General features: G+C 42.0%; 1 protein-coding gene across 1 annotated transcript in view; it reads left to right on the top strand.

The window, feature by feature from the left end:
- The first annotated feature begins 5,791 nt into the window (after positions 1-5,791).
- The window catches only part of PDIA5 (protein disulfide isomerase family A member 5), a 101,492-nt gene continuing 82,286 nt past the window's right edge, over positions 5,792-24,997 (top strand). The window contains exons 1-3 of the mRNA XM_030454229.1: positions 5,792-5,883; positions 17,294-17,420; positions 20,497-20,584. Of these exons, the coding sequence (XP_030310089.1) occupies positions 5,797-5,883; positions 17,294-17,420; positions 20,497-20,584 (302 nt within the window). The 5' untranslated portion in view covers positions 5,792-5,796. The remainder of the gene's footprint in view (positions 5,884-17,293; positions 17,421-20,496; positions 20,585-24,997) is intronic.

The raw sequence follows: 24,997 nt of genomic DNA, 5'->3' as shown, positions 1-24,997 counted from the left end.
TTTCCCTATTTTTTCTCAGCTGGTTTTCCTCCTTCCTTTACTGACTCTCTCCCTGACAGCTGGGGATTGAGCCAAAGCCTGCTGAAGGCAATCCATTACCTTCAAAGAGTTTAGGATCAAGGCCTTATTCCCACTTGCTTCCCTGCTTCTTCTGCAGTCTCTTTTCCCATGCAGTATACTCTGTTTCCTTGTTAAGAGATTGATTACTGCAATATGCAGGGAAGAAAGTAGATTTAGAAAGAGAAAATCCTAAGGACCTAGTAAATTCCTTAATGGATTGCTAAATTGTCACTTTGACAGAACAACTGCAGAAAGCCAATGGATTTGATCATATGGTTGGAGGGTTTTTTATGCTGACTTCATCAAAACACAGCTTTTTTCACATGACTGCGTGTAGTGGTCCATGCAAAGACAAGGTCTTTCAGGAAGAAAATCCATCTCATTAAACTTTGCCTTATTGCACGTAGCATCTAGTAGAATAGTCCTACAAATATTTTGGGCTGTTGATCTCAAGCTCATAAAGGCAGTGCTTTGTCATACAAACTAATTCTAGAAAAACTGAAAGCCTGAGAAAAAAAAACATACTGAATGGGCATTTTCTAATATTATATAAAGTAATAAAATACCACACAAAGCATCTGTTTAGTGTGTGCCATGTATTGCCATGTTTATGTGTGCATGTGTTTGTGTCTATACAGATATGTAAAGAAAAAGAAATTTTATAATTATCTATCTATATATGGAGAGGAAAAAGTCTCAAATATGTGTATATTGAATGTATTGAATTTATTCTCACAGGAGAGATGTATCAAAAATATTTTATCAGAACACTGTCTGCAGCAAGTATTTGCTGATAGTTGAGGAGCAGTGCAATAGTAGTGCATAGCAGTGCAAATACTGTTTTACACCAAACAGTATTTTAGTCATATATTTATAGTCCTATATTTATATTCAGTCCTGCATTTGGATGAATATTTTGTTTACCCAGATCAGTGGCACAGTAACTCAACTCACAGGAGAAGCTCCATCTACTTCTCTGTTACCAGCTGTTAGTGTGAAGCTATCCCTGAGCAGCATGGCAGGATCTGTCTTGATGTATGAACCAGCATATTAAAGTCAAACATTTTGCCAGCAAAATAAAGATATATGTTGTTCTAAAATAACCAGCTGGGCCCCTCTTACTATGGTATGTAGATGCCATCACAATCCAAGGCATGCTAGCTAAACGCCACTAATGCACCTATTTCTGATTTACAGGTGGAGACAGCAGCCCCTTCCAGATCATATGATGTGTAAATCCTCCTGCAGGAAATTTATAGTTGAGATATGAACTGAATTCAGATTCAAGTCGCAGCCCTCTTCACACGCTCATTGTCTGACTTTTCTGATGATGTAGTAAACCAGCCAGCAAGTATTTTATAAAGCTTCTGCAAATCATGGGAAAACTGTCTTGACCACAGTAATTCGGAAACATGCAGTAGTGCAGTCAGTGAACAACAGCTAGACTCCAATGGTTGTTTTAATCTTGTTTAAACTATTCTCTCAGCAGGTAACTGAGAGACATAAATTATCTACTACCTGCCAGCAAGGTGCCCGCACTGTAGAAGGTTTTTATGTTGCTCAGGAACATATTATATTGAGCTTTGAAGAATCACTGAAAGAAATTACAGTGTTATTAACAGTAGGGCCACTTAAATGTAAAGGGGCATGCAGACCTCAGACTTAGAGAAAACAATAAAAATTGTAATGGAAAATTTCTAGAAAGAAATAGTTGGAAAATATCTGTACTCAACTTTTAACTGATTCCTGGAGTACCAACTGTTTTTTTTTTCTCTTGTATATAAAAAGCATCTGTCTACCTGTGGTCCAAAAGTACTTTGATTCCAGAATGAAGGAAACAACAATAATAAAGTACAAAAGTAAAATCCCCATGAAAGCACACAGCATGTGTGTATTTTTTCTTTGTGCTGCTCACAAAAAGCCCACAGTCCTCATGGACCTCAGAAATGTAAAGGGGTGTGATGCAGAAAACGAAGGCACTGAGTTATATATGGCTGTGTATAGCATCCATACAGAGTATTGAGGATCAAAGAGTTCAGACTCAACTCCATCTCAACTTGCCTCCATGCCATTCCCATTGACTGTAGGGAGTGAACCAGGTGAACAGTACAGGTGTGTCACAGCTGAATAACAGAGCAGTCACTTGAGATTCATGATGTATTTCAGGTGTTAAAAAATTAGTGTTAAAAAGACTTCATGCAAAACTATGAAACTGGAAAGTTTGACGTAACAAACAATCCTTTATAGAACAGCTGTACTTTGTATCCCTTCTTCTGGTGTGCTAATGATCTTCTGTGGAACTTTTTAGGGGATGTGCATGGATGTGTTGCATCTGCAGCTCTGCTGCCAGGTGCTGAGGAGGCAGCAGGAGTGGAAAGCAGCCTACAGGCTCTCTGCTCTGACAGACATCTGGAGAAAAGCAATGTACAGCTGTGCCTCTTCTCTGAGACCACTTCCATGTAAAGTCCTATGGGGACTGGTGCTGTCTCTTTTCCTCTTCATCATGAGCTGAAGAGCTGTAGGAAAGGTCGTGAGGAGCCAAGGGCTACGATACCATGAATCTGTTAATGGCAACCAGCTCATATTTCTCTTTTCAGCTTATGCAATCAGTGCCACAATACAGATGTCACAAAACTTATAGGATGTGAGTCCATAGATCAAAATCAGTTGGCTGAAGCTGAACTAAAGAAGGAAAAGATGTTGCTGGAAGGAAGGAGGAGAACTTAATATAAAGGCACTGAGCAAAGACTGCTTTCATTTTGGGCAAACGTGACGTATTCTGGGATCCCAGTTTAGAGCACACTGCTCCTGGATTCAGTATGGCTTGAAAAATGCTTGTACCTTTTTCTGTCTGCTCTGCTGTCATGTTTTTGTGGTAAAGGTGACTTATTTTACCTTTTCAAAGAGGCACCCAGAGACTTGTTCAGGTTAAAAAGTGAACAAAGAATAAAGCTTGTCAAATAAAGCAGCAACATATAGGAAATGTGGAAGATGTAATTCCTTACAGGCATACTTACTGGCAGGTCAGTTTTTGTATTTTATTCTTGGTAAAAGAGTTGTTTGAATACAGATAGACAAGTAATTATTATCAGACTCAGTGCCCACTGGAAATGAACATGATCTGAAACTGTCTGGTTTTATAGCCTTGGGCAAATCATATAATCTCCCTGCTACTGTTTTCCTAGATATAATCCAGGGGCAGTAATTCCTTCTTGGTTCTCAGTGGTGAGTTAATGAATGCTTGCACAGTATTTTGTGGCACCATATACAAATATTGCAATTACAGAGGAGCAAGCAGCATATGATATTAATGGCAAACAGACACACAGTAAAACTTTAGATGCTGGATAGTGGCACACTCAGATACAACTGTAGTGAGTTCATTAGTAATGCACAATTGGATTGATTAAGTAGTTGCCACTTGTCTAGAGCTGGTACTTGATACATTATTTCGACCCGAGACAGATGCTCAGTGATCTTGTCTCTTAAGTTTTGGCAGTGCACGTCATGTCAATACAAATTATTGAGCCAAAGTGAAAAAAAGAAGCTGTAGCTGCCACATGGATATCCTTGATATATTATTCTGTATATAAGAATTGCAACTTGCCAAAATGCATTTTTTTATATAATCTTTCAGAGGCACAGTTTGAAATAGCTTGTCTTTTTTTCTTTCTTACTTTTTTTTCATTCCTTCCTGTGAATGTTTCCTCTTGCCATCATGATAAAAATGTACTCTTGTGACAAAACAGCCATGTCGCAGGTTTTTATCCTTTCTTACCACAATGGCAGCACATCCTGCGTGGTGATGACACAGCACAGAAATTCCATCGCATTGATGTTTCTTTTTTATAGCCTGATACAGGTGACTGTGATGTGAAGCATCAGCAGATATAACAGTTTTCTACACAAAGTCTCATGGAAGGATTCAAGCAGTCTTTGAGGACTTGGATATCCAGCTGAGATGAGAGGTCTGAACAAGTCAGGGTAGCTGTGTGCAGAAGCCTTTCAGGTCTAGGCTGAGGATCTGAAAGTGATCAGCACCTGGAGGAGGTTACCTATTATTGGAGGTTTTGATAGCTTATTTGAAATGGGTTTCAACTGGGGATGTGGGCCTTTTGCTAGCAGGCTTATTATTACAGATTGGGAAGCTGGCACCAGCAGTGGTGGTGACTAGTGCAGCCCAGCCCAGCATCCATCCCAGTGCAGTCACTAATGACTGCAGGCATAACATGGCATTGCATGTACTTTAGGGGTACAGATATTTGACACAGAGGATGTTTCCTTTTGGGTCCTTCCACTGTAGATTGAAAAGATTCTTATTTTTTCCTTCTCTAAGTTTCTCTACAGCCATGCATCCTTCCTCATCCAAACTCCTGCTGTTGGCTCCTGGGCTGTGTACATTGGCTCCTGGCCTCATGTGTACATTCACTGACATTTTAGAGTGAGCTAAAGATTGCTAACCCCATTTTAAGGCAAATGGGAAGCAAGGCGTAGCACTGTGAAATGATTTGCTAAAGGTTATCCAGCTGTGACTGAGAAAAGTGTGCCCTGGTTCTGCTGCAAAAGATGCCATGAAAGTGTAAATGTTAATAGTAACAGCTTTCTCCATGTGTGTTTCTTCTTTGCAAAATTACATCTCCACCAGGGGACTTGTTAATGTCAACGGCATTCAGTTTTCATGATCACCGCTTGAAGTGATCAGTCAGTTGCATGGATCTACAAATTGCTCCCTTGTAGCCAGCCTCTTAGTCTAATGCTCAGGCGACAGTCAGCTGTAAGGATCAGACTCAAAAAGATGCCTTTGATTTTCCTTTGATGTTTCTGAGCCAAGGAAGAATTTCACACTGCTGCTGGGCGGTAGGTGAAGATTCCTTCTGTTTGTGGGAAGGCAATTATAACGTAGCTGACCTGCTTTGACCTTAAGATTACTGGCAGGATATCTGGGATGTCCTTGTGAGGCAGCACTGGCTCATTTTGCCTAACGAGGGGCAGAGACCAATTCGTTCATTTGGCTGCAGCAATCATTCAAATAGCCTGATGATAATGGAGGTCACACATATTGATCCTGGGCAGACTCAATGTATTTATTTGCTTGCACTTTGGCATCATTGTACACATGTGAAGATAAAGCAGGGCTCTCCTTTAGGATTTAAGGATGACAAGTGGGAACAGCTTACAAGGACAACAGGTCCTAGTTTCTAACCCTCTCTTCCAGTTAACTGTCTCCACTTTGCTCATTTTTTGTTCCCTTGTTCACCTCTTACTCCGGCTCTAAGACCAGCAGAAGCTTTTACAGACCCAGACAAAGCAGCATCAAGAAAGAAGTTATTTGCCAAAAAGCTCTCAGGAGAGACGTGGAGGTCCAGAAAACTAGTCCTAGGGGAGGGAGGCAGTGGGATATTAGGGAAGAGCTGAAACTTTTTACTTTTTTAATCTCTGTTGAAACAAATTGGATGAAGATTGCTTTTTAACTGTGATTGCTGGCGGTAGCTTGGAGCGCTTTGAGGGGCTTTTTTTTTTTTTTTTGCGTGTGTTGCCATGCGCCAGATCTCTGTGGGAGCTACACACAGCGGGGGGGATGAGCACCTCCCGGACCGGGCCGGACCGAGTCGAACTACAATCCCCGTCATGCCGCCGGGCGGGCGGGCGGTAGCAGCGGAGCGCGCCTGCGCCGCCAGACGTGGCAGCAGCCCGCAGCGGCGGCGGCGGGTCCGGAGCGGGTCCGGCTTTGCGGGGATGGCTGTGCCGGGGCAGGGCGCGGGGGCTGCGCGGTGCCGCGGGAGGCTCCCGCCGCCGCTGCTGCTGCTGCTGCTGGGCCTGGCGGTGAGTGGCGGCGGCTGCGCCCGGGGCTGCGGGGGGCGGGCGCGGGGTGTCCCCCGTCCCCGGGCCGGGGCGCTCTGTGCGGCTCGGCCGGCGGAGTTGGGCGAAAGTTGGGAGCGGGACGGGCCCCTCGGGCTGGGCGTGGCGGCTGCCCCGCCGCCCGCGCCCGCCGCTGCTCCGGGCGGGCTCGGCACGGCGTAGCCCGGCATGGCTGGGCTCCGGCAGCTCTGCTCCCCGGTGTTTCTCCAGCCCTCAGCCCCTGTGCTGCTTCTTCCCCTCTCTTTCTCTCCGTCTCTCAAAAAAACCCCCAAAAACAAACCCGGAGAAAACCCACCCCGGCGTGCGGCAGCGTTTCCCCGAGCGGCTGCGGGCTTCCCGCCGGCTGCCCAGGCCGGCCCCGCGAGCTTGGACCGGCGGAAGCTTCGTTCGTAAGTTTCGTGTGAAAATCGGTACCACGGTAGCAGAGGGTTTCCCTCGGCGGTGACTGTGCCGCAGCAAAGCTGCCTCGCTCGGCTTTGTGCACCTGTGCGCGGGGACGGCCCCTGGGGCAGCGCTGCCGCCCCCCACTCACCTCCCCGGGGCAGCCCTACGGCCCCCCGGGCATCCTTCAGGCGTGTCTCTCTCCATCTTAGGGCATGTCGGAGGCTCTGAATATGTTCCACTGAAATGACACAAAGTAGAACGCTCCTTACTTTAGGAGACTCCTAGCCTTACAGAAATATTTTAAAGTCCGATTTTTAAATTTATTTAAGGCTCAGAATTCAGTATAAGTAGCTCAAAAGGTTGGTGAAGGCATACTTTAAAGCACTCCTTTATTTACTTTGTAGGCATGAACTACAGTTCTTCCTTCTGCCTGGACAAATAGAGTTAATAATTAATGAAGATTAATTTTTTTTTACACAAGTGTGATCTGAAATTATTTGGGAATGTGTGAACTAAGAGTGCTCATCTAAATCATACAAATCAAGTGTGGAATTGCTAATTGCCCTGTGATTATTTGGTACTAATATTAGAATTGCCACTGTGGGACAGCAAGCATTTGCCCTGTCTGATGAAGCCTTTTGTTCCTGGCCCAGGCCTAGCTGTCAGCTTGTTCAGGAGGGGGGAAAAGAAGTGCTGTGCATCCTGCACAATTTTTGTTCTAAGCATGATCTAGAATCATAGACCTGCTATCTGCAGAAGCTAAAGTCGAGCTGAACTCTGGCTAAAATGTTGGAGAGGTCTTAGTGTGGCTTTTATTTTTACCTATGGCCTATCTTTAATGTATGCCGTACTTTTCTCAGTGATACTTTTGGCAGTGTTTTCCTTGGATTACGTGTAAACTGAAGCTACAAGTGAACTGAATTTCCTCTCCATTTAAAATAACTAAATGTGGAGTTATTTGTGGCATTTCCTTCTATATCCACTGTGATTTTCAGTCCTTATCTTACTGTAACATTGATTTTATGTTAATGCAAGTATTTTGCTGTGATTTCTTTTTGCAGTTGAAAAAAAAAATCCCCCACCTTTCTTCATGTCAGTCTGTTGTTCCTAACTATTCTTGTTGCCCTCCTTTGGACCTTTTTTGTTGATGAGCTGGTGTCTTTGAGATAAACAGAGTGGGCCTTCCTTTGCCAGAGAAATTACATGAAGCTATTATAATTTATCCACATTATTCTCTCTTCCCCTTCTTAATTTGCCCTAGCATTTTATTTGCTCTGTGATGCTGCATGCTGAGCAGATGTCTTCATTGAGCTGTTGATTCAGCTAATTCTTTTCCCTTTGCTATGCACAAGTAGTTTAAATTTTTTCTTCCAATTTGCATTATCTTGCACTTGAAGGTGCAGTTTTTCATCTTGAAATATGTAACTTGCTGTATGCCAGGATTAAAAAACTAGCCTAGTGAGTGAGGCTGTGAAATCAGGACATTCTCTGTGTGTAAAGTTAAAGCAAAGGTAATGCCAACTGCTTGGTAGGACACAGGTTAATGAGAACGTTGTTTCCTTCTAGCTCTTCCTTTTTTATGTACCCAAATATGATTTTCTTTACTTTTTTTTTTTTTTTTTTTTTTTTTCCCCTTGGAAGTGCAGTGATTTCTTGCAGTGCACCTGGGACAGGAGCTATAGCTGTGCATGCACACTGCTTCTGAAAAAACAAGACTCACTTTTAAAATATGACCCAAAATTGGAGGTGGCTTCCGAGAATTGAAATCCTTATCTCTGTGAGATTTCCTGCATTTGTAAAAGAAAAACTAAAATGCTGGATGAAAACACTTCAGTATCTTGAAATGGAAGATGTTGTTATCTTCTGCATCACTGTGAATATGTGACACATGTGAGAAAGATACTGCAATGATCTCTGCCTGCTGTAAAGTTTTATTTCTTGATTGAGAGTCATAGGAAGCTGTGGTTTAACTTTAGAGATGCTTCTTTATTTGGTATGTCAAGTGGTTGACTACATTTCACTCTGGAAGGATTGAATTTACTGTTGCAGGCTTTGGGAAGGAGTTTCACGCTGAGATGGATTTGCATTTCCTCTGGTATACTGGGTACTGTCCTTTCCTTAGCAGAGGCCAGTCACTGCTTCCAGGAGGATTACACATCTGGGATCAGTTTGCTTTCCAAACACTGATGAATGTTATCTCGGGCCAACATGGCAAAGGTCAGTTTGTCCTTCTGAGTGTTGGCTTAGTGACAGAGAAACTGAGTCAAGAGAATCTGACTGACTTACGACCATTGGTAGGCTGGCTTCTTGACCTGGGGTCATTCAAACCTGGTGCCTTCAAAGAAGGGCTTGAAAGGAACATTTCAGGCTTCCTGCTCCTCAGGTCCTGGTAGTATCATGGGAATGCATCGGTGAGCACTACCACAGGTTTGTGGATCCAGGCCTGTGGGGAGGGCTTTGAGGTGGCTCAGTGGTTGTGTTGCAGGTAGCCCTGCAGAGTTGCAGGGGTAGCTTTGCCTCTGGTGAGTTTGCAGGCAGAATGTGAGCACTGCCTCCCCATCCAGTCACGGTTTGTACTTCAGGGGCTGCTTTGGGAAGTGTTTTGCTACAGTCAGAGGGAGCGTATTGCAGAGGCAGATCCTTTACTTGCACTCCCCCCACCCTATTCCTCTTCAAAATACACATTTGTAAAGCTGGTGATGTGGGCTGTACTCTGTCTCCTCAGATGCCCTGCCCAAATCAAACCTTGGCTTTCAGGATTGGTTTTGTTACTCAGCACTGTACCTTACAGATTGATGTTTTGAATCCATTGCCTTTGGTGCCAAAGTGCCTCTTTACTTCAGAGGACCTAGGATTTTGCCACAAGTGTGGTGTAGGGATCAGAAGTGGTGTTTATGCTTAGAGTTGTGTGGGTAATTGGTGATGGAAGAGGTGCTTGTTCTGTTGTTGACTGTTTCTGTTGCTGTCTAGTGACACAGTTCCTTGAGTTTCTTAATTTCAAGGAGGCAATGAGACTTGCCTTTCTTCTGGGTTGTGCTTGCAGGTCTTTAAATGGAAAAAATCAGTGCAACTTCAGAACAGAATCACAAACTAGCATTGCTTTAAAATTCTTGATGCAGGCAGAGTCAGTTTTGAAGTAAGTTATGGTTTACTTTGATCCTGCCACCATTTCAAGCTTGTGCATGGCAAAAAATTGTGATGGCAAAAAATTGTGATAGCAAAGCAGGTCTTAGGTTTTCACACGTTGATTAACTGAGAGTATGTGGTAGCATTGGTGTAGGAACACTGTGATTTGTGTGCTTGCAGAACACAGATGACAAAGCTTATCTCATTTTGTGGCTCCCTTGATTATGTCCTGTCTTGTTGTCTTTGGGTTTATAATCATACAGCATATTTTCTGAGTGTCAGCAAATAGACTTTCTCTCCCCTTCCTTACTTTTCAGGAGATGGCACACCAGGAGCATGTGGTTGTGTTCTGCTCTAGGATCAGCTATGTTCTAGCTTGCTCTCATGCTGCCTCCCTTTTACCTCTTGCAGATCACTTCCTTTCTGTGTGATTCTTACTCCAACAATTTAAATTCAGCTTTGTGTCCTGTCACCTGGCAGAAAAATGTGAGGATTAATTAGTTAATATTTGTGCTTTGCTTTGAAGATAACAAGTACCATATATAGTGTTAAGGATTTTCAGGTGTCATTTTCCACCCTCTCTTCTTCATAAGTTCTGTTTGTAGTGTTTTTGTCTTCTTTTTATAGCATCTCCTATGAGAAGGTGATACTACTTCAAACTTCTTCAAAACTCAGTTTATAGTGGGGGATTATGTAGCATATGCTTTGATCATGCCCTTAGCTTCTGAACTCATCCAAATGTGCTTTTACAGAAGTGGTATCTGAAACATTATTTCATCACCAAGTTTAATACATATTCCACCAATGCCTGGCTTGAAGAGAGAGCGGGCTTCACATTCACAAGAAGGAGAAAGTTCTTTGTCAGCATTAGTAATTTACCCTATTTCAGTCAGTTGTTAATTAGTAAATAGTTGCTTCACTAAGCATTTGCAAACCGGTGATAAACCATGCAATTAATTTGCTACACCGAGCCCTCAAGAACAATCCTTAGTATAGACTATTATGCCTGTATCTTAGGTTCCTTAAAATCCACTGTTTAAGAACAATGTGAACAGTGGAGTCTAGTCAAATCTTGACGTCTCCATGGTATTTTTTGCTACCTCTATATTTGGAAAGTGAACATACCAAGTACCACATTAAATGGAATGCCTCACTTGTAGCATTCTTCAGCCAAAGTTAAAGAATATTAAGACACTCTGTCAGGATTTTAGTTTACCTTTCTTTGTGAATGAAAGATATGACACTTGCCTCTTGCAGACCTGACTTACACAATAGAATGGTTAGTGGGTTTTAATCCCTGATTGGCTAGAGGTGAGACTTAATTGATCTGGATTATAGAGCAAGAATGCATTTTTTCCCCAGAGTTCATGGTGAAATGAACAAAAAACAAGACGTGTCCAGTAGTAGTGTCTGCAAATGTAAATCTTTAAGGAAAAAGACATAGTTTCCTGATGCTGCTAGTCTTCTGATGCTGAAGTTATTGATTTCCTAGTGTGTCTTGGAGTGATCATCTCCTCACCATGCTGTGCTGCTGTAGGTGCTGGAGTTGCCTCTCCCCACTGAGCCCATAAATGGCTTTTTTTTTTTTTATCAGATGCTAATAACATGCTGCAGCCTCTGACCACCCAGCTCAGCAGGTTGCAGTTTAGGAACCCCTGCAGATGTGATTGCCATAAGATCATGGTGTGGTCCCAGCTGGATTGCAGGGGCTGCTTCAGCTGTGACTCCTGAAACCTGAGACCCAAGTGCTTCTCTTTTCTCCCTCATTCACCTAATAAATTCATAGCAGACTTCCTTGAGGTACTTCTGGGTAACAGAGATAACCTGTCTCCTCTCATCTGATGCGATTAAAATATTTTTACAGCTATTTTGGATATTAATCATGAATGAAAACAGGGGACTGTCCTACTTATCATTATCCATCTTGGAAGGCATTTGTTACAAATGGCTCAGTGATCAAAGCACAGCACAACCCTGAATGTAAATAGCAGCAGAGGGAGGGCTTGTGAGTGAAAAGCAAGCAATTATTGCACAAGGTCAAGAGTGGTTTGTATGATGAACAAGGAGGATAAAACATCTGCAGTCAAACTGTGACTCTTGTATACAAGGGGGCTTTGGATCTGAACATCTTGTATTTTTGCCTGAGAACAAACTGGGGGGAGAGGAGCAACAGATCTCTTTCTCTGCTGTGCTTGCTTGGAGATGCCTTAGACATGGTTTTTTCAGTATGCACATGCTGCCTGCACCCCAGGACCTGGCCATGCCACCGGCTGATCTGCAGGTTTAGAAACCTCCATGACTGCAGGACAGAGATGCTCCTTCAAATCTACCTTCTGAAATTAAGTGTGCTTTCCACCAGGATTCATTTGGGGAACCAAGTAGGACAGGGAAGGTGAGATACGGTCTTGTTCTTGGTATTTCTTGCCTGTCGTGTGTCATCCCTCCCCCATTTTCATGTAGCAGGAGAGACCCTGATTTAGAATGTGAACCTAGTGCCTTCTTAAAGAAATTAGTTATGAAATTAAATACAGTCATCTCCATTACTGATTGGAATTATAAGGCCAGTTCGCTCTTCAGCTATATTCCTGTTAAATGCTTTGTCAGACTCAATCTGTTTCAAATGTTCAGGGTCACTCATTGATCATATTTACAGTGGGTTGAATGCTGTTGTCCCAGAATGAGGATGGCATCAGTGGACAGTTCAGTGAAGACAGACATCAAAGCCAATGTCCTCCTGAAAACTGTGCTTTTGAAATTGTGGTCAAGTGTGAGACTGTCCCTGCCAAGCAGCAGTTGTGCTGGAATCACTGCTGTTCATGTCAGCCCCAGCTATTCTCCATAAATAATAATGTGCATATTGTCTACCTAATTATACATGTGTTAGTGTGCACATAAAAATTGTATGTTGACATATGGATTCAGGCACCTAAGCACTGTTTCAGCTGCATATGGATTTATATTTTTTAATGCATAATTTGTGTCCAGGGAAATATTTTTTCATTCTCTTAAACTGGAAATAGAAGAAATAGGAAATAGCTTTTCTGTCCAATGTACAGTGCTATTCCTCTGATAGTTCCTCCTTATTTAATTTTTATTTGTATTTTGTTTTTAAAACCATCACCCTTGATTTTAAATAAATAATAAATACTTCCCAGGCATGCTGCTTATTCTAAGCAAAAGGCTGTGCTGTCATGAAGCTTTTGTGGGGAGCAACTCGTAAATTGAACTGGGTTCTTTGGGAACAGCAGTTAAGCATTTATCACACTTAATTTGAATAATAAATGTAAAATATGAAAATACATTCCTGTAGCTGCTTGAAGGATATTCCCTTTTTTCATTCTAAAATGAATTGAGAGAGTAAAAACTTGAGAAATAAATTCTGCTTTCTCAGGTCCTTGAGGATTTTGAGAAAACATGGCCTGAGGGATGACAACATTTTTCAACAGCATTAGTCCTGGAAGTATAATTAGCAAATAGTTACTTTTCTGTAACTCTCTTTGCCTTTGGGTTTCTTAAAGCTCATCTGTTTCTTGGGTACCAGTTCTGAGGGAGTGGGTATTGTGGAGCATCTTGCTGCTCTTTTAACACTTGGATATGTTTGGCAGCTATGCAAGGAATTGCTGGAAAAAGTGTGGGGGGGAAAAAAAAAAAAGGAAAATTAAACCTTTTTGACTGATCAGACTTTGTCCACCTCGCTGCAGGTTTTGCGTTTTAATACATACTTTGATTTGAAGAGCACAGGCAGAGCTGGACTGGGGTTTTGTACATTGTGCTTGAATAGCAGTGCCTCAGCAGTTCTGAATTGGCTGTTTTGAGGGTTTGGGTTCATTTATGTTTTACTTGAGAATCCTTCATGCATGTTAGATCAGACACTACAATCACATGACTGATGTGCAACCTATGCCATAAAAAAACTCTGTGAGAATAAATTAAGATTGTGATCTTGAGCTAAGGAAAATCTGCAGACTACAGCCCCTACCAGATTTGCATTTCATAGTCTGATGTGTGTAATCTGCTTTTATATGGAGGTCTACACCAAAGTTCCCTGAATCCAAGGACATCAGGTGACTTGTATTTATTTCTGCCCACTGAACCAGCCATGGATGAGGACCCATTATGCTGGGCACTGTGCAAACACAGCAGGAAATAAAATAGACCTTTCCTTGGTTTTATTAACAAGAAATTGTAATATAACTGTCACAGGGCAGGGGTGTCACAGGTTGCATGTGTTGGTCCTAATGTGCCTTCTAGTTTAACAGGTACCAAGGTAGGCAGCTTCTTGAGAAAAATGTTTGGAGTCTTTCTTAACTTATTAGAGGTGGTTGTGAATAGATTTTAAAGCTTTTGGGTGCTCAGATGACAGGAGAGATTAGCTTATTTCTTATTTATAGAGTCCCATATGTGTGAATGTAGCACTTCCTGATGCATATGAAAAGAAGCTTCCTGACCAGGAGGGACTGTCACCTTTCTTGACCTCTTCCTTTTTTAATATGAGCTCATCTCCCTTTGTGCCCTGGATTTAAACAAGAAGCAGTGTGCTTGATCAGGCAGAGCCTGGCTGATGAGCTCTTCTGCAAAATATCTGGAGTAAATTTACCTGAGTCATATCTCACAATTAAAGTCATATAGCACAGTACATGCAAATGAGCCTTTGCTGCTGCTCTGCCTGTGGGCTGTGCAGGATTATGAGCCTGGTCTTCTATGAAGAAGAGTGTGTAGCTGCTTTAATAGGATTCTCTTTTCCTATCCTCTTAATTCTATGTTCTTGCCAGAACTGTTAATGAGGTTGTAGCTGCTGGTACAGTCATCACAGCGTTGACACAAGCAGCTTTGTGGCTGGGGCTGGCAGCAGGTGACAGTGACTGCCCAGCATCACTTGCCTTCAATGGAGCTGGCAGCAAAGGTGAAGGTTCTTTAGTAGGTGTAATGATAAACTGGCCTCTCGTTTATTGCTGGCAGGGTCTTCATTAATTTCAGCAGGAGAAAGGCTGGAGAGTGTTAACTACTTTGTTCTTATCAGTTTGCAAACACCATGTAGTGCAAATACATAGTGGGAGGTGGTGAACTTTTCAGCTCAGTCAATAACTTCTCAGCATTGCTGCAGATGCTTTAGATGTGCTGGCAGAGTGTTTTTGTCCAACTCGGTGCCGTCAGCTTGGAATTTTAGGGTTTTATAACCAGGAAAGGCCACCACATTAATCTTAATTAAAGGGAGGTGATGATTTATTTGGCAGAGCTGACTAGTGCACTTGTATGCATAATGCCTTTCCCGGTGGGTTTTGGTATAAACCACAAGATCAGAGAGAACTGCTGTAGTAAAACTGCAGGAAAATAATGTACTGATTTGATACCCGGGGAGGAATGGGGCAAAGTAGCAGTTGGATATATGCAATGTGATGTGTTTTGCCCTCCAAGCACCTGCTGTTCCACCAGCACAGTGAGTTTTCTGTTAGTGGCAACACCAACAAGGCAGTAGTTAAAGCTGTCACTGTTTCCAGAATCAATTTTTTCAAGAGGTTTATAAGTCTGCCATTATAAGGAAAAAAAGAAAAAAGTCACTGAAATGGGCTAAACAGCCTTTTCATCTGGAAAAGACATGAGGTACACGTGCTTCCAAGGTATTGGTAGATCCGCACAGATGGTTTAAACAGAGTTCATAATACCATTAAGTGTCATGTTGAAAGTGGCCTTTGCTGCTTTTTTTTAGTCCAATTCTTTATTTTTGGCAGTGAGTTCATAGAGTATAATATCCTAATCTGAGGCTAGTTTTCTAAATGAAGAAAGCTTCTAAAAGCAACCTGTGGTTACACTTTTTCCTATGGTGTTCGGCCTTATTTTCAATGAAGTTTAGCCTGTTGTAACTCAAAACATTAAGACATGTGGTACTTAAAAAAAAGCTAAGTGAATGAAAAAGTTTTAAAATAATACTTAGGATTAAAGAGGTCTTCTCATAAATCAATGTTAGATTAATCCCTTCTGTACATCCTCTTGATTGTGATGAATTTTGAGCAGGAATTTGCATGTCTGTGTCACTCCACTTAGTACAACTATATTTGTCTACTTTGATTGGCAACAACATGTATTTATCTCAGAAAATTCACAAATGGATTCACATGCATCAGCATGGAGTAGGAAGGCTGAGCTCTGGACACCTGGGTTTAGAAGAATGCAAGTCTCTTGATCGAATTAAAGCATCAAGGACATTTATGCTGAAGGTAGGGGCTGACTTGCAAATGTGCTTTTTCCTGTCTCACAGCTGGACCACTTGGTCAGCAAGTGGTGGTGGGAATCCTGCCTGTGGAGTGGGATAACTTGTTCACTCTAAGCCTGTGCAGCCTGTTGTGCTCTTGTATTTTAAGTTACATCTTTAACTTCTACTACCTTTACATTCTTAAGCACATCCTGAGGTTGTTTGAGGATGGCTCCCATTTCAGTTCAGCCTCTCCCCTCTCTACTCTTTGCATCCTGAAACTCCCCCTCCAATTTCTGCAAGTAATAACTTTTGGCACTTATAAAATGTATTTCATAGGTGCAGTTTTTCTTTCTGTGCCTCAGTGACTTGGTGTTTGCAAATAGCTGAATATTTAATGAAGTGTAGTGCCTGGGGCTGCATGTTCTGACTTGATTGGCTTAGTGCCTTGTTTTGAATGCTGCAATCTGTAATACACAGGATGCAAGAAAAACAGCATCACACTTCTCAACATCTATCCTGGACACATTTTCCAGACCAGTTGGAATGAGGCATGATCAAAATTAGTTCTGTAATTAAGAAAGCATTACACCTCTTCTGTGTGTTAGGCAAATGAACTAAAGCTTTTAACCATGCAATTAAGTGTTATGGTTTTACTGAAAGGTAAATGGAAACCAGACAATTTCTCTAGCTAAGTTTCGCATCCATAATTATTCCATTAGTATGAATCCAGTACAGTGCTGAGAGGAGGCAGCATGGCATGATGGATAAGTTTATTATTGACAATTATTGCAGTACAAATGAGCAGTGAAGACCCCAGCTGAGGTTATGGTCATATTTTGATAGAGGTTTACATTATGGTAGGATAAAAGACTTTGCTTTGGAGAGCTCATGATTTTAATAGACCAGAAGGCACAAGAACAAAAAAAACCTCTTGCATTTCTTTGGATAGATACAGAATTGAGATGCAGAGAGATTGAATGCCATGGCTTCCAGGTACACAGTGGATGCCAAACATCTTGTGGCAAAGGCATCAGTGTATATGTGAGGTACAATATGACAAGTGAGAAATAGAAGCCCTGTTCCTCTGTAGAAGGACCACTGGCAGAGGGCTGTGGTTAGTTCTGTGGATGTAGAATTGCTGAATTTCTTGAAAATTCTGTTTTCATTTCCTTCACCTGTGCAGTGTCAGTGTGAGTTATTTTTAACTTCATGGTTCTCACTGTCTTCTGTGGGATATCAAAGTACTTGACTGAGTTTGCAGAGTATTCTGAGATCTAGGGACAGGAGTGCTCTTGAAGCAGCAATTTGCTGCTTCTCTTGTTGCAGTATATTAAATTTACATAAGAATTGTTATCTGAGTATCTGAATAGGGAAAAAACTTATAAAGGGTGTGGCTTCTTAATCAAGGCCATGTTTTTGGAATGTTGTGGTTGTGTCATCTTTCCACCTAATGCTTGCTGGGAGTGGTATTGGTCCAGGTTGAGCAAATCATGTGTATGACTTTTTTTTTTATTTAAAAAAAACCCCAACTTTTGCTGATCAGATTGATATAATAGTAATCGTTTATTTAAGGCAGTCTGTCTCAAGATTCTGGAAAAAGGTCAAGGCAATTTAAGATTGTTTCTCAGCATGGAAGGTATAACCAATGTTTTTGTCTTTGTATTTCTGTAGGCATTGTTGCCAGTGTGCATGTACTCACTGAAGGTGTCTCCACTCATAGAAAAAATAAGTGACCACAAGGATTTTAAGAAGCTTCTCAGGACACGGAATAATGTGCTAGTGCTGTATTCCAAATCTGGTAAGTCCTCCTTTTATTTTTTTTCCCTCTCTCTCAGCTCATTGTGCACATCAAGGTGTGTGCATTTGAACACTGTAGGTGTGTGGTCAGTTACCTGTCTACACGTTCAGATGACTTGGGCTCTTTGCCCTTCCTTGTTCTCCATTCAGCGTTGCCTTACATTTCTGCAAGGGCTTCTTCAGGACCACTGTTCTTTGCTCTAATTCAGAGGCTTCTGATGTTTCAAGATTGGAGTCTTCTGTATTTGTTCTTCTCATTGGTCTCTTACATGGAAAAAAATGTACTTTATTTTAGCTTTGCCTCCAAAACTGGCTGTTCATAGTAGCTATCAGCTTTCTGCTGTGTTTATCACAATGGTTTGCAAGGTTCCATTTCCTGGTGATACTGGAAGGCTTACTGAATAGTTATAGTACTGAAATCAATCAGTCTTTGCTTCTGACATCTTTGGGTGCCCCATGGTTGTCTTTCAACTTTAACAAAATATAAAAATAGAAAATAAACTGCTTGTGTAAGAGGGAGAAATGACTCATTTCATGTCATGCCACCTGTCCCCTTGAATCTCTTTGCTGTTTTCTCTTACATTCAGGCTCTCCTTTCTGACTGCACACTCTTGCTTTTACTTGTCTGTTTGCTCTTCCTTTTGCACTGTTCTGTTTCTGCTGTGCCTTTTCTCCTTTATTGCCTTGCATGTTTTGGTGTCTTACTTTATGTGACACCATGTAAAATGAAGAAACAATCTCTGAGCTCCATATTCAAGTGCAAAAATGCTTTTGTGGATGTGGAAGTCACTGAACACTGAGAAGTAAAATGTATCACTAAGGTAATTTTCCTTAGTGCTGTATTGATTTTTGTTGTAGCTTCCTTTTCATTCCTGCATGCAAGTAATACAAGTTGATGCTGTGTTTGGGAGTTGGGTCCTCTGTTTCTGAGCTGTTGCAGTGACATTCTTAGAGTTGCTCTGGGTTTATACTGTTGCAAATTGGAGCTGTATGTGGTGATCCAGTATCCTCCTCCTCCTCCTGCCCTCCACCCAGTATCAGGGAATTTTGCAGACAAAATATGCAGGTGCTGGGATAATTAACTTTGTTTCCTAAAGATATGCTTATTCTCAAACAGTTTAATAATATATGTGACTTGATTTTCGAGTGGGGAACCTGGAGCACTCAAACTTGGCAAAAATGGTTTTGTAGTAGCAGGTTCAAAGTGGAAGTCATGAAAGAGTTTCTAATGCTTTTTGCTTTTGAAAGGAGTGCTTTAGATAAAAAAGAAATCTGTATTATTCTGCTTTTTAGAGGGAAAATTTTCTTTTTCCGCTTAACATTTTAAGTGGTAGATGCTTTCATTTCTAGAAGCACAACCAGAGCACTTCAGCTTTGACACTCATCAAATAAATATTGCCCTATGGACATTGTTCAAAAGCTGTGTAGTGGAGATTTCTTTTTTCTGTTTTTGTTATTTAATTGGTTAGCTTTAGCAGTCTAAAGCATTGCATGCAGATCTGACTATTGGATTATTGTTTCTTCTTCAAACAGCAATCCTTGCACAATTAGAAATTTCTTGCCTAACAATCACTCAAAAAGAGGTAAAAAGGGGGAGGGGAAAAAGAAATAGGAATTCAGAAGTGTGGTTCTCATCTCAGGTACATATCTCCCAGCTGTTATAATATGTTGGCCAGCTGGTCATACTGCTGGAACAGAAGCTTTGTTTCTTAGTTGAGCAAAATGAGATGAGTATTTCTGTCTCATGCAGAAAATTCACTGGTTTCTGGAGATGTTTAGGTCACCCTACTGATTAGGTATCCTGCCAGGGCTGCTCAACAAGTGAGTCTTCTGAGACAAGTCTGTCCTATCCTGAATAGTAATATTTTAAGGGTGTTTTGTCAGACTGTTCCACAGACTGTACATACAAAGAATTCCCTCATGTCTACACCCTTATGTTGGAGAGAGGTCGCAGTTGCACTTTATCAGTTTGAGGGTTAAGAGAGTTTCTTGACAATGAACTTGTATGGACTGACATCTCTGATGGTATCTGGCCCGAACAAAGGCTGTCAAATATGAAGAGGCTGTTTCTGGGTCAGGAGATCAGAGACAGAAATTGTGGACTATTTGAGGAGGCTATTACTACCCTCTGGCTCTGCTTGTCTACTCAGAGGTATATATATGCTTTAACTTTGACAAATGTTGTAGAAAAGATAGTGGTCTACTGAGGCATTTGATCTGGCCCAATATAGGTGTTCTCATTTTCATTTAGTTGACGTAGTTGTGGAGCAGCAGTAGTAGATCTGTGGGAGGCTATGGGTTTCTGTTTTCTGTTAGACTTTTGGGGGGCATCTATTTCTACTTGTTTGAGCCTTTGTATTTTTCTCTCCTGAGCCTTTTGCCCCATTGTCTTTTATGTTTAGTTGTAATATCATTTATAAGACTTTTGGAATGGATGTTTTTCCAAAATCTGCCCACGTGCCGTGACATTATAAAATTCTCAGTTGTGTATTTTTAATACAGCCAGTTCTTGGAAGGACCTTTTCTGGGTGCTTTCTGCTAGCAGTTTTGAGCTCCTTTTGACTGTTGATTGGGGTGTCTCTCAGGCTTGTTATGAGAATAACATTGTGTTGTTTTCTGTGTGTGGCAGGGATAGAAGTGAGGCAGAAAGAGATGCTGTATGACTTGCTCTTATAGCTGATTAAGGTTCTAAATGAAGTTGCTCTAATTAGCAGGCAGTGGTATAAACTGGCTGATGTCCAGCCACAGGAAAATTGCAGTGTTAGGATGGAAGCTGTTTTGCAGGAGAGGACACAGTATAGCTCTGTAAATGTAGGTCAGAGGCTGTGCCTGGAGGTATGAGTTTCATTGTGTTGTTTAAGGGGGTGGAGGGAAGAAGCCACCCAACTTCAGCTGCATCCAGCATTCTTTGTAGTTTACAGAATATTTTACTGATCCCTGTCATACTGGCTTCTTCAGATTAGACAAAATGTTCATCCAGTGCTTCAGCACAAAAGAATGCAGTCTTAGGTTTTATTTTGTGCAATAATGATGCTGTTGTTGATTTATTTTTATTGTTATTTGATTTTGTTTTCCAGCTGCTGCTGCAGAAAGCTCACTCAGGTTACTGTCCAGCGTGGCCCAGGAGGTGAAGGGACGAGGTACTATAAGCTGGATAGACTGTGGGTATGTGTCATGCTGGTTTTCTCCCTTTTTTCCCTCTCCCCTTTTGGCTGTTATCACTGACTCAGCCTTTTTGATGGCTCTAAGACATTTTGGCTGTGACTGAATCCACATCACTCTGTGCAGTTTCTTTATAGCTGTAGGGAGTCTGCATCTTGCCATCCTCTTTCTTTGGACCAGTTGTGGGGAATAATTTTTTCCCGATGGCTTTTGTCACTTCTTCTCTGACAGCATGTTTTTCAGCCTGAAGCTGGAGACCCCAGCTGGCATTGCCTTTCATGGGGGACATGCAGCATGGAAACTGACTTCTCAGGCTTTCCCACAGGCTGGGGGAGGAGGAATCCCAAATGTTGTGTCTCAGCTGGAGGGCAAGGCGGTTCTACTCCAAGAGCAGATGTTTCGTGAGCAGTAGGACTATTTGCTTGGTTTTAAAGCATCCACCCGTTGCTCTTTCAAAATAAAATGTGCTTTCTTTTTTAAAAGTTCCTCTGTGTTTGTATAGATTTATGGCAACTTTGACCGTGAAGGCAGGGAAACCTGTTTTTGTACATGGTTGCTTGTGTGGAGAGAAGTGAGCACTTTCTGGTTTGCAGATGTTAAAACTTCCACTGTAGCCCTCTACAATAACACATTGGCTGTGGTTTTAGCTTGCATATGGTAGTGCCTCTCTGCAGCTTTGAGAGCTCTGACTGCAGGTGGCAAATTCTCCTTCCTGCACTGCTCCTTACCTGTGTGACTGAGTAGATAGCCATGGTATGAACAGATTGTATGCTGTGCACAAATCTTAAGTCAGCTCTGAAAAATCATATGACTCCTGGAAAGTTACCTCCATCCATCAAGCAGAGACCTACCATAAATCAGTGGTTAATCAAACTTAATGTGTTTTTGTTGTTGGTTAACCTGTCTTGCACTCCTCCTACCAACAGACAGGGATCTCTCCCTTCATGTCCCCTGCCTCTGCTTTCTGTTTGAGTTCTGGTGGGCTCATACAAATGCACAGATACTTTCATCTCTGCTCAACTGATGGGGACAGTGTTCCAAGTCATCTGCTGGCAGAAAGGTCTGCTTCTTGGGGGTCTGTGAAGTCTGTAGCTATTCCCACCTGCTGAAAGGCCACCAAATAAATTGTATTGACCATGACGAGGAGAGGATTGTGTGAAGACCTGGCATACCTCATATACAATCTAATTTTCTAGTGGAAGCACTGATAAACAATTTTTGGTTGTCAGTAATGATGTTTAGTGAATAGGATACTGAGCCAGCTTCTTGGCTTTAATCCCTAATCAGCCTGTTTGAGACCATGGAGTGGTCATGCTACCTTTTTGTGTCTTCTCTTCCCCCTTTGTTCTAGGCTACCTCTCTCTTGGCGGACTTAACTGCTTACTCTGTGTGTGTATGCACGTGGCATGTGTGTACAACTGCTAGAATGATGAGGCTGTTCATCTCACCCTTCAAAATGCTACTATAATAGAGTGAAGCAATAACCATCTCCAGGATTTATTTAGGTCTGTGCTGGGAAAGGAAAGATTCAGTGTTTAGGACTTCAATTTGAAATCCAGGAAAGAATTTGGCATTTAGTTCAGCAGATCAATCTCTGCTCCTGAGCTCCTGAGTTTGTAATTGATGGTGATGGGAAGGGAAATGTGTTGTTTGATTTTGCTGTAAAATAAACTTCAATTCATCAGACCCCAGTATGCTCTCCCTTTCCAAATGTTTTCATCCAAACTTCGTTATGGGAGTTACTTGCAAGAAATGTATTTTAAAGTCTCCTGCAGATAGTACTTAAGTACATATTCTGGGAAGCTTGGTACTTGCAGTGCCTTTCTTTAACCATGGCGGGGAAGTATTTTAAGTTAAGGTTCTATTTGTTGTGAAAGGTTAGTTATTCCCAGAGAAAGAAGCAGCCTGGTGAAGGTCATGCTGTGAAAGGTAGGGAGACATAGGAATTTCCTTTTATGCCAGTAATACCTCAATCAGATGGTTGCTTACTGAATGACAGGCAGTGGACACAATGCTGTAACATGGCAGTAGTTGTGACTGTTTTGAGGGTCTGGCAGTACTTCCTTTCAGACCAATCATTTGGTGAGGACCTGAAAAAAACATGGTTTGTCCAACTGTAACTGTGTTTTTGTCAGAGATGTCTCTTCTCTCTCTTCTGCAGAGGGATGCTCTAACAGAGCTTGTGAACTTTCCTCACAGGGCAAGTTTAGCTTCAAGACAGGCCTGTGGCAAAGGGGAGCTTTGTGCATGCTAAAATAAACAACAAACCAGCAAATACTTTGAGCCTGAGCCATGTTTTGTGGTTGCTTCGCTAGTTAAAACTCTAAAGCATTCTGAAATCAATCTTGTAGTGCTGAGATAATTTTGAAATAGTTTTTTTCCTTTGCCATGTTTTTTTCATGTGGCTGCAAACTCCTGCCTGTTTCATTGTAGTGACCATATGAGAGGCTGCAGTAGTGCTGTCTGTCACCAGTCACAAAAGGACACTTGTAGGGCCTGAACAGATGAGTACTACCAGAGCTGCTTAAGCTATTCTCCCTCTGCAAGTATGCTGTGAAACTTATTTGCAAATCTTCATGCCGAAACAAACAGCAGGCAGATGCAGGGATATTTACAGTACAAGCTCAATTTGTTTTACAAATATTGACAAGAAATGGCTTGTTTGGCAGCAATATTTAGCGGGGAATTTTGGCTTTCATCTTCACATCCTGCTACAGAGGACTTCTTTGCCTTCAGATCCAAGCATTGGCAAGGCTGGCATACACACAGAGTTGTGGTTTGTGTCTGTGCTTCCCTGTGGTGATGATGGCAGTCTGTCTTTTCCTTTATTGCTGGTGCTTTTGTTGTTTCTTGTCATTCCCCGTCTTCCCCTCATTTTCAGGAGGAAGCAAGAACGTACTGCTCCACTAATGCGAATTATTGTGGATTGTTAATTCTTGGCAGTGTGTTCTGTATTTCATACAGCAGAGGAGTGTGCAGGTTTGCAGCTGGGGGTGGGCCGCCCGAGCTGCTGCTGACTTGGAAACTGGCTCTTTGGCCTCAGGTTTTGTGAGGTCTGTGGCAGGAGTCAGGTTAGACTTGAGCTTTCAGTTCCAGGTTGAGTGGTTGCAGTGAGATCTTGGGGGCTTGTTATTTCAGCATAATGTGAGGAAATACTTGGTTTCCTGCCGAGACTGAGTGTGAAGTAGAAGGGGTTGTCACTTAGTTTGTGACTTTTCTGCAGGATAGGAGTTGCCCTGGGATTTGGAGATGTGAGGCTGGGCAGTGCCAGATGCCTTCTCCTCCCTGCACGTTTGGCACATTTGGTTCCCGTTACCTGCTACACTGGAACTGGGCCATGCTGAGCTCAACACACCCAGGGAGGCCTCTGTGTGCAGTATTGCAGATAAGGTCCTTATTCATGGGAGATTTCAATCAGTTTGCACAAGCAGATAGACGTCTCCTGCCAGAGATGAAGGGGCAGCATGAGAATTGCTTGCAGCATTGAAGTGGTCAGTGTTTGCTCCTGTGTGCTGAGATAGTGGATGTGGCTCTGAACATAATTAAACATGAAGCTATTTCAATTGTGAATAATAGACCCACAAACAATGTGAGAAAAATATGTTTTATTCTAGCCTTTCCATGTTTTAATTAGGAAGTCTTTGCTGAGGCATTTGGTGTTGAATGAATAGTGGTGTGAGAGATGACAGAATATTGAATTAATAATGCCTCATAAAATGCAGTCTTTTGTGTGATGGCTACTTTTGTTGCTGTTGATTTGAGCAGAGTGCTCTCTGCTACAATTTTTTAATTTATTTCGTCCCAGTAATACTTGGTGCTTTATTTCTGACTTGAGGCTACCTGGTAGCAGGGGTAGAGCACAATATTGCAGGCTGGGAAATCTCCAGTGTCCCAGAGAGATCGATCACGCATCTGGTGAGCAAGTATTTTGACTCTTGTGTTCAGGAAGTCACCATGTTAATGGAGCTGTGAGTCCCAGATTCTGTTCCTGACTCTGAGAATAGTTCACTTTTTGTTAATTTGCAGTGTTAAAAAAGGTGTATCTGTTTTCCAGGCAACTGGATAAATATTGCCTGATTCATTAGTCAGTGTTTGTAAAGGGACGGGAGAACTTGGAAAGGACAAATGCTACAGCAGCACAAATGAGTGTTCTTCTTAATGTGTTCAGATGCTGTTGGGATGGGCAGGAAAGCAAGCTGAGGACTTGTTATTGAATAATATTTAACAGGATAGAAATTTTGAAAATGGAAAGACTTCATAGGGAGTTGAAAGCTTAAGACGTTTATGATAAAAAATGTGTCACCTTTTGTGTGAGGAGTTGGGATGGTGCTAACTGTAACATCAGGGAGCTGTGGTGGAGATGGTGGGTACTGCACAGACAGACAGTGTCCCTGCTGCAGAGCCTCTGCCTCCCAC

Source organism: Calypte anna, chromosome 7 (genome assembly GCF_003957555.1).
Source record: "Calypte anna isolate BGI_N300 chromosome 7, bCalAnn1_v1.p, whole genome shotgun sequence".
NCBI lineage: Eukaryota > Metazoa > Chordata > Aves > Apodiformes > Trochilidae > Calypte > Calypte anna.
Note: the sequence above shows the minus strand (reverse complement) of the source record. Positions and strands in the feature narration are given on the sequence as shown.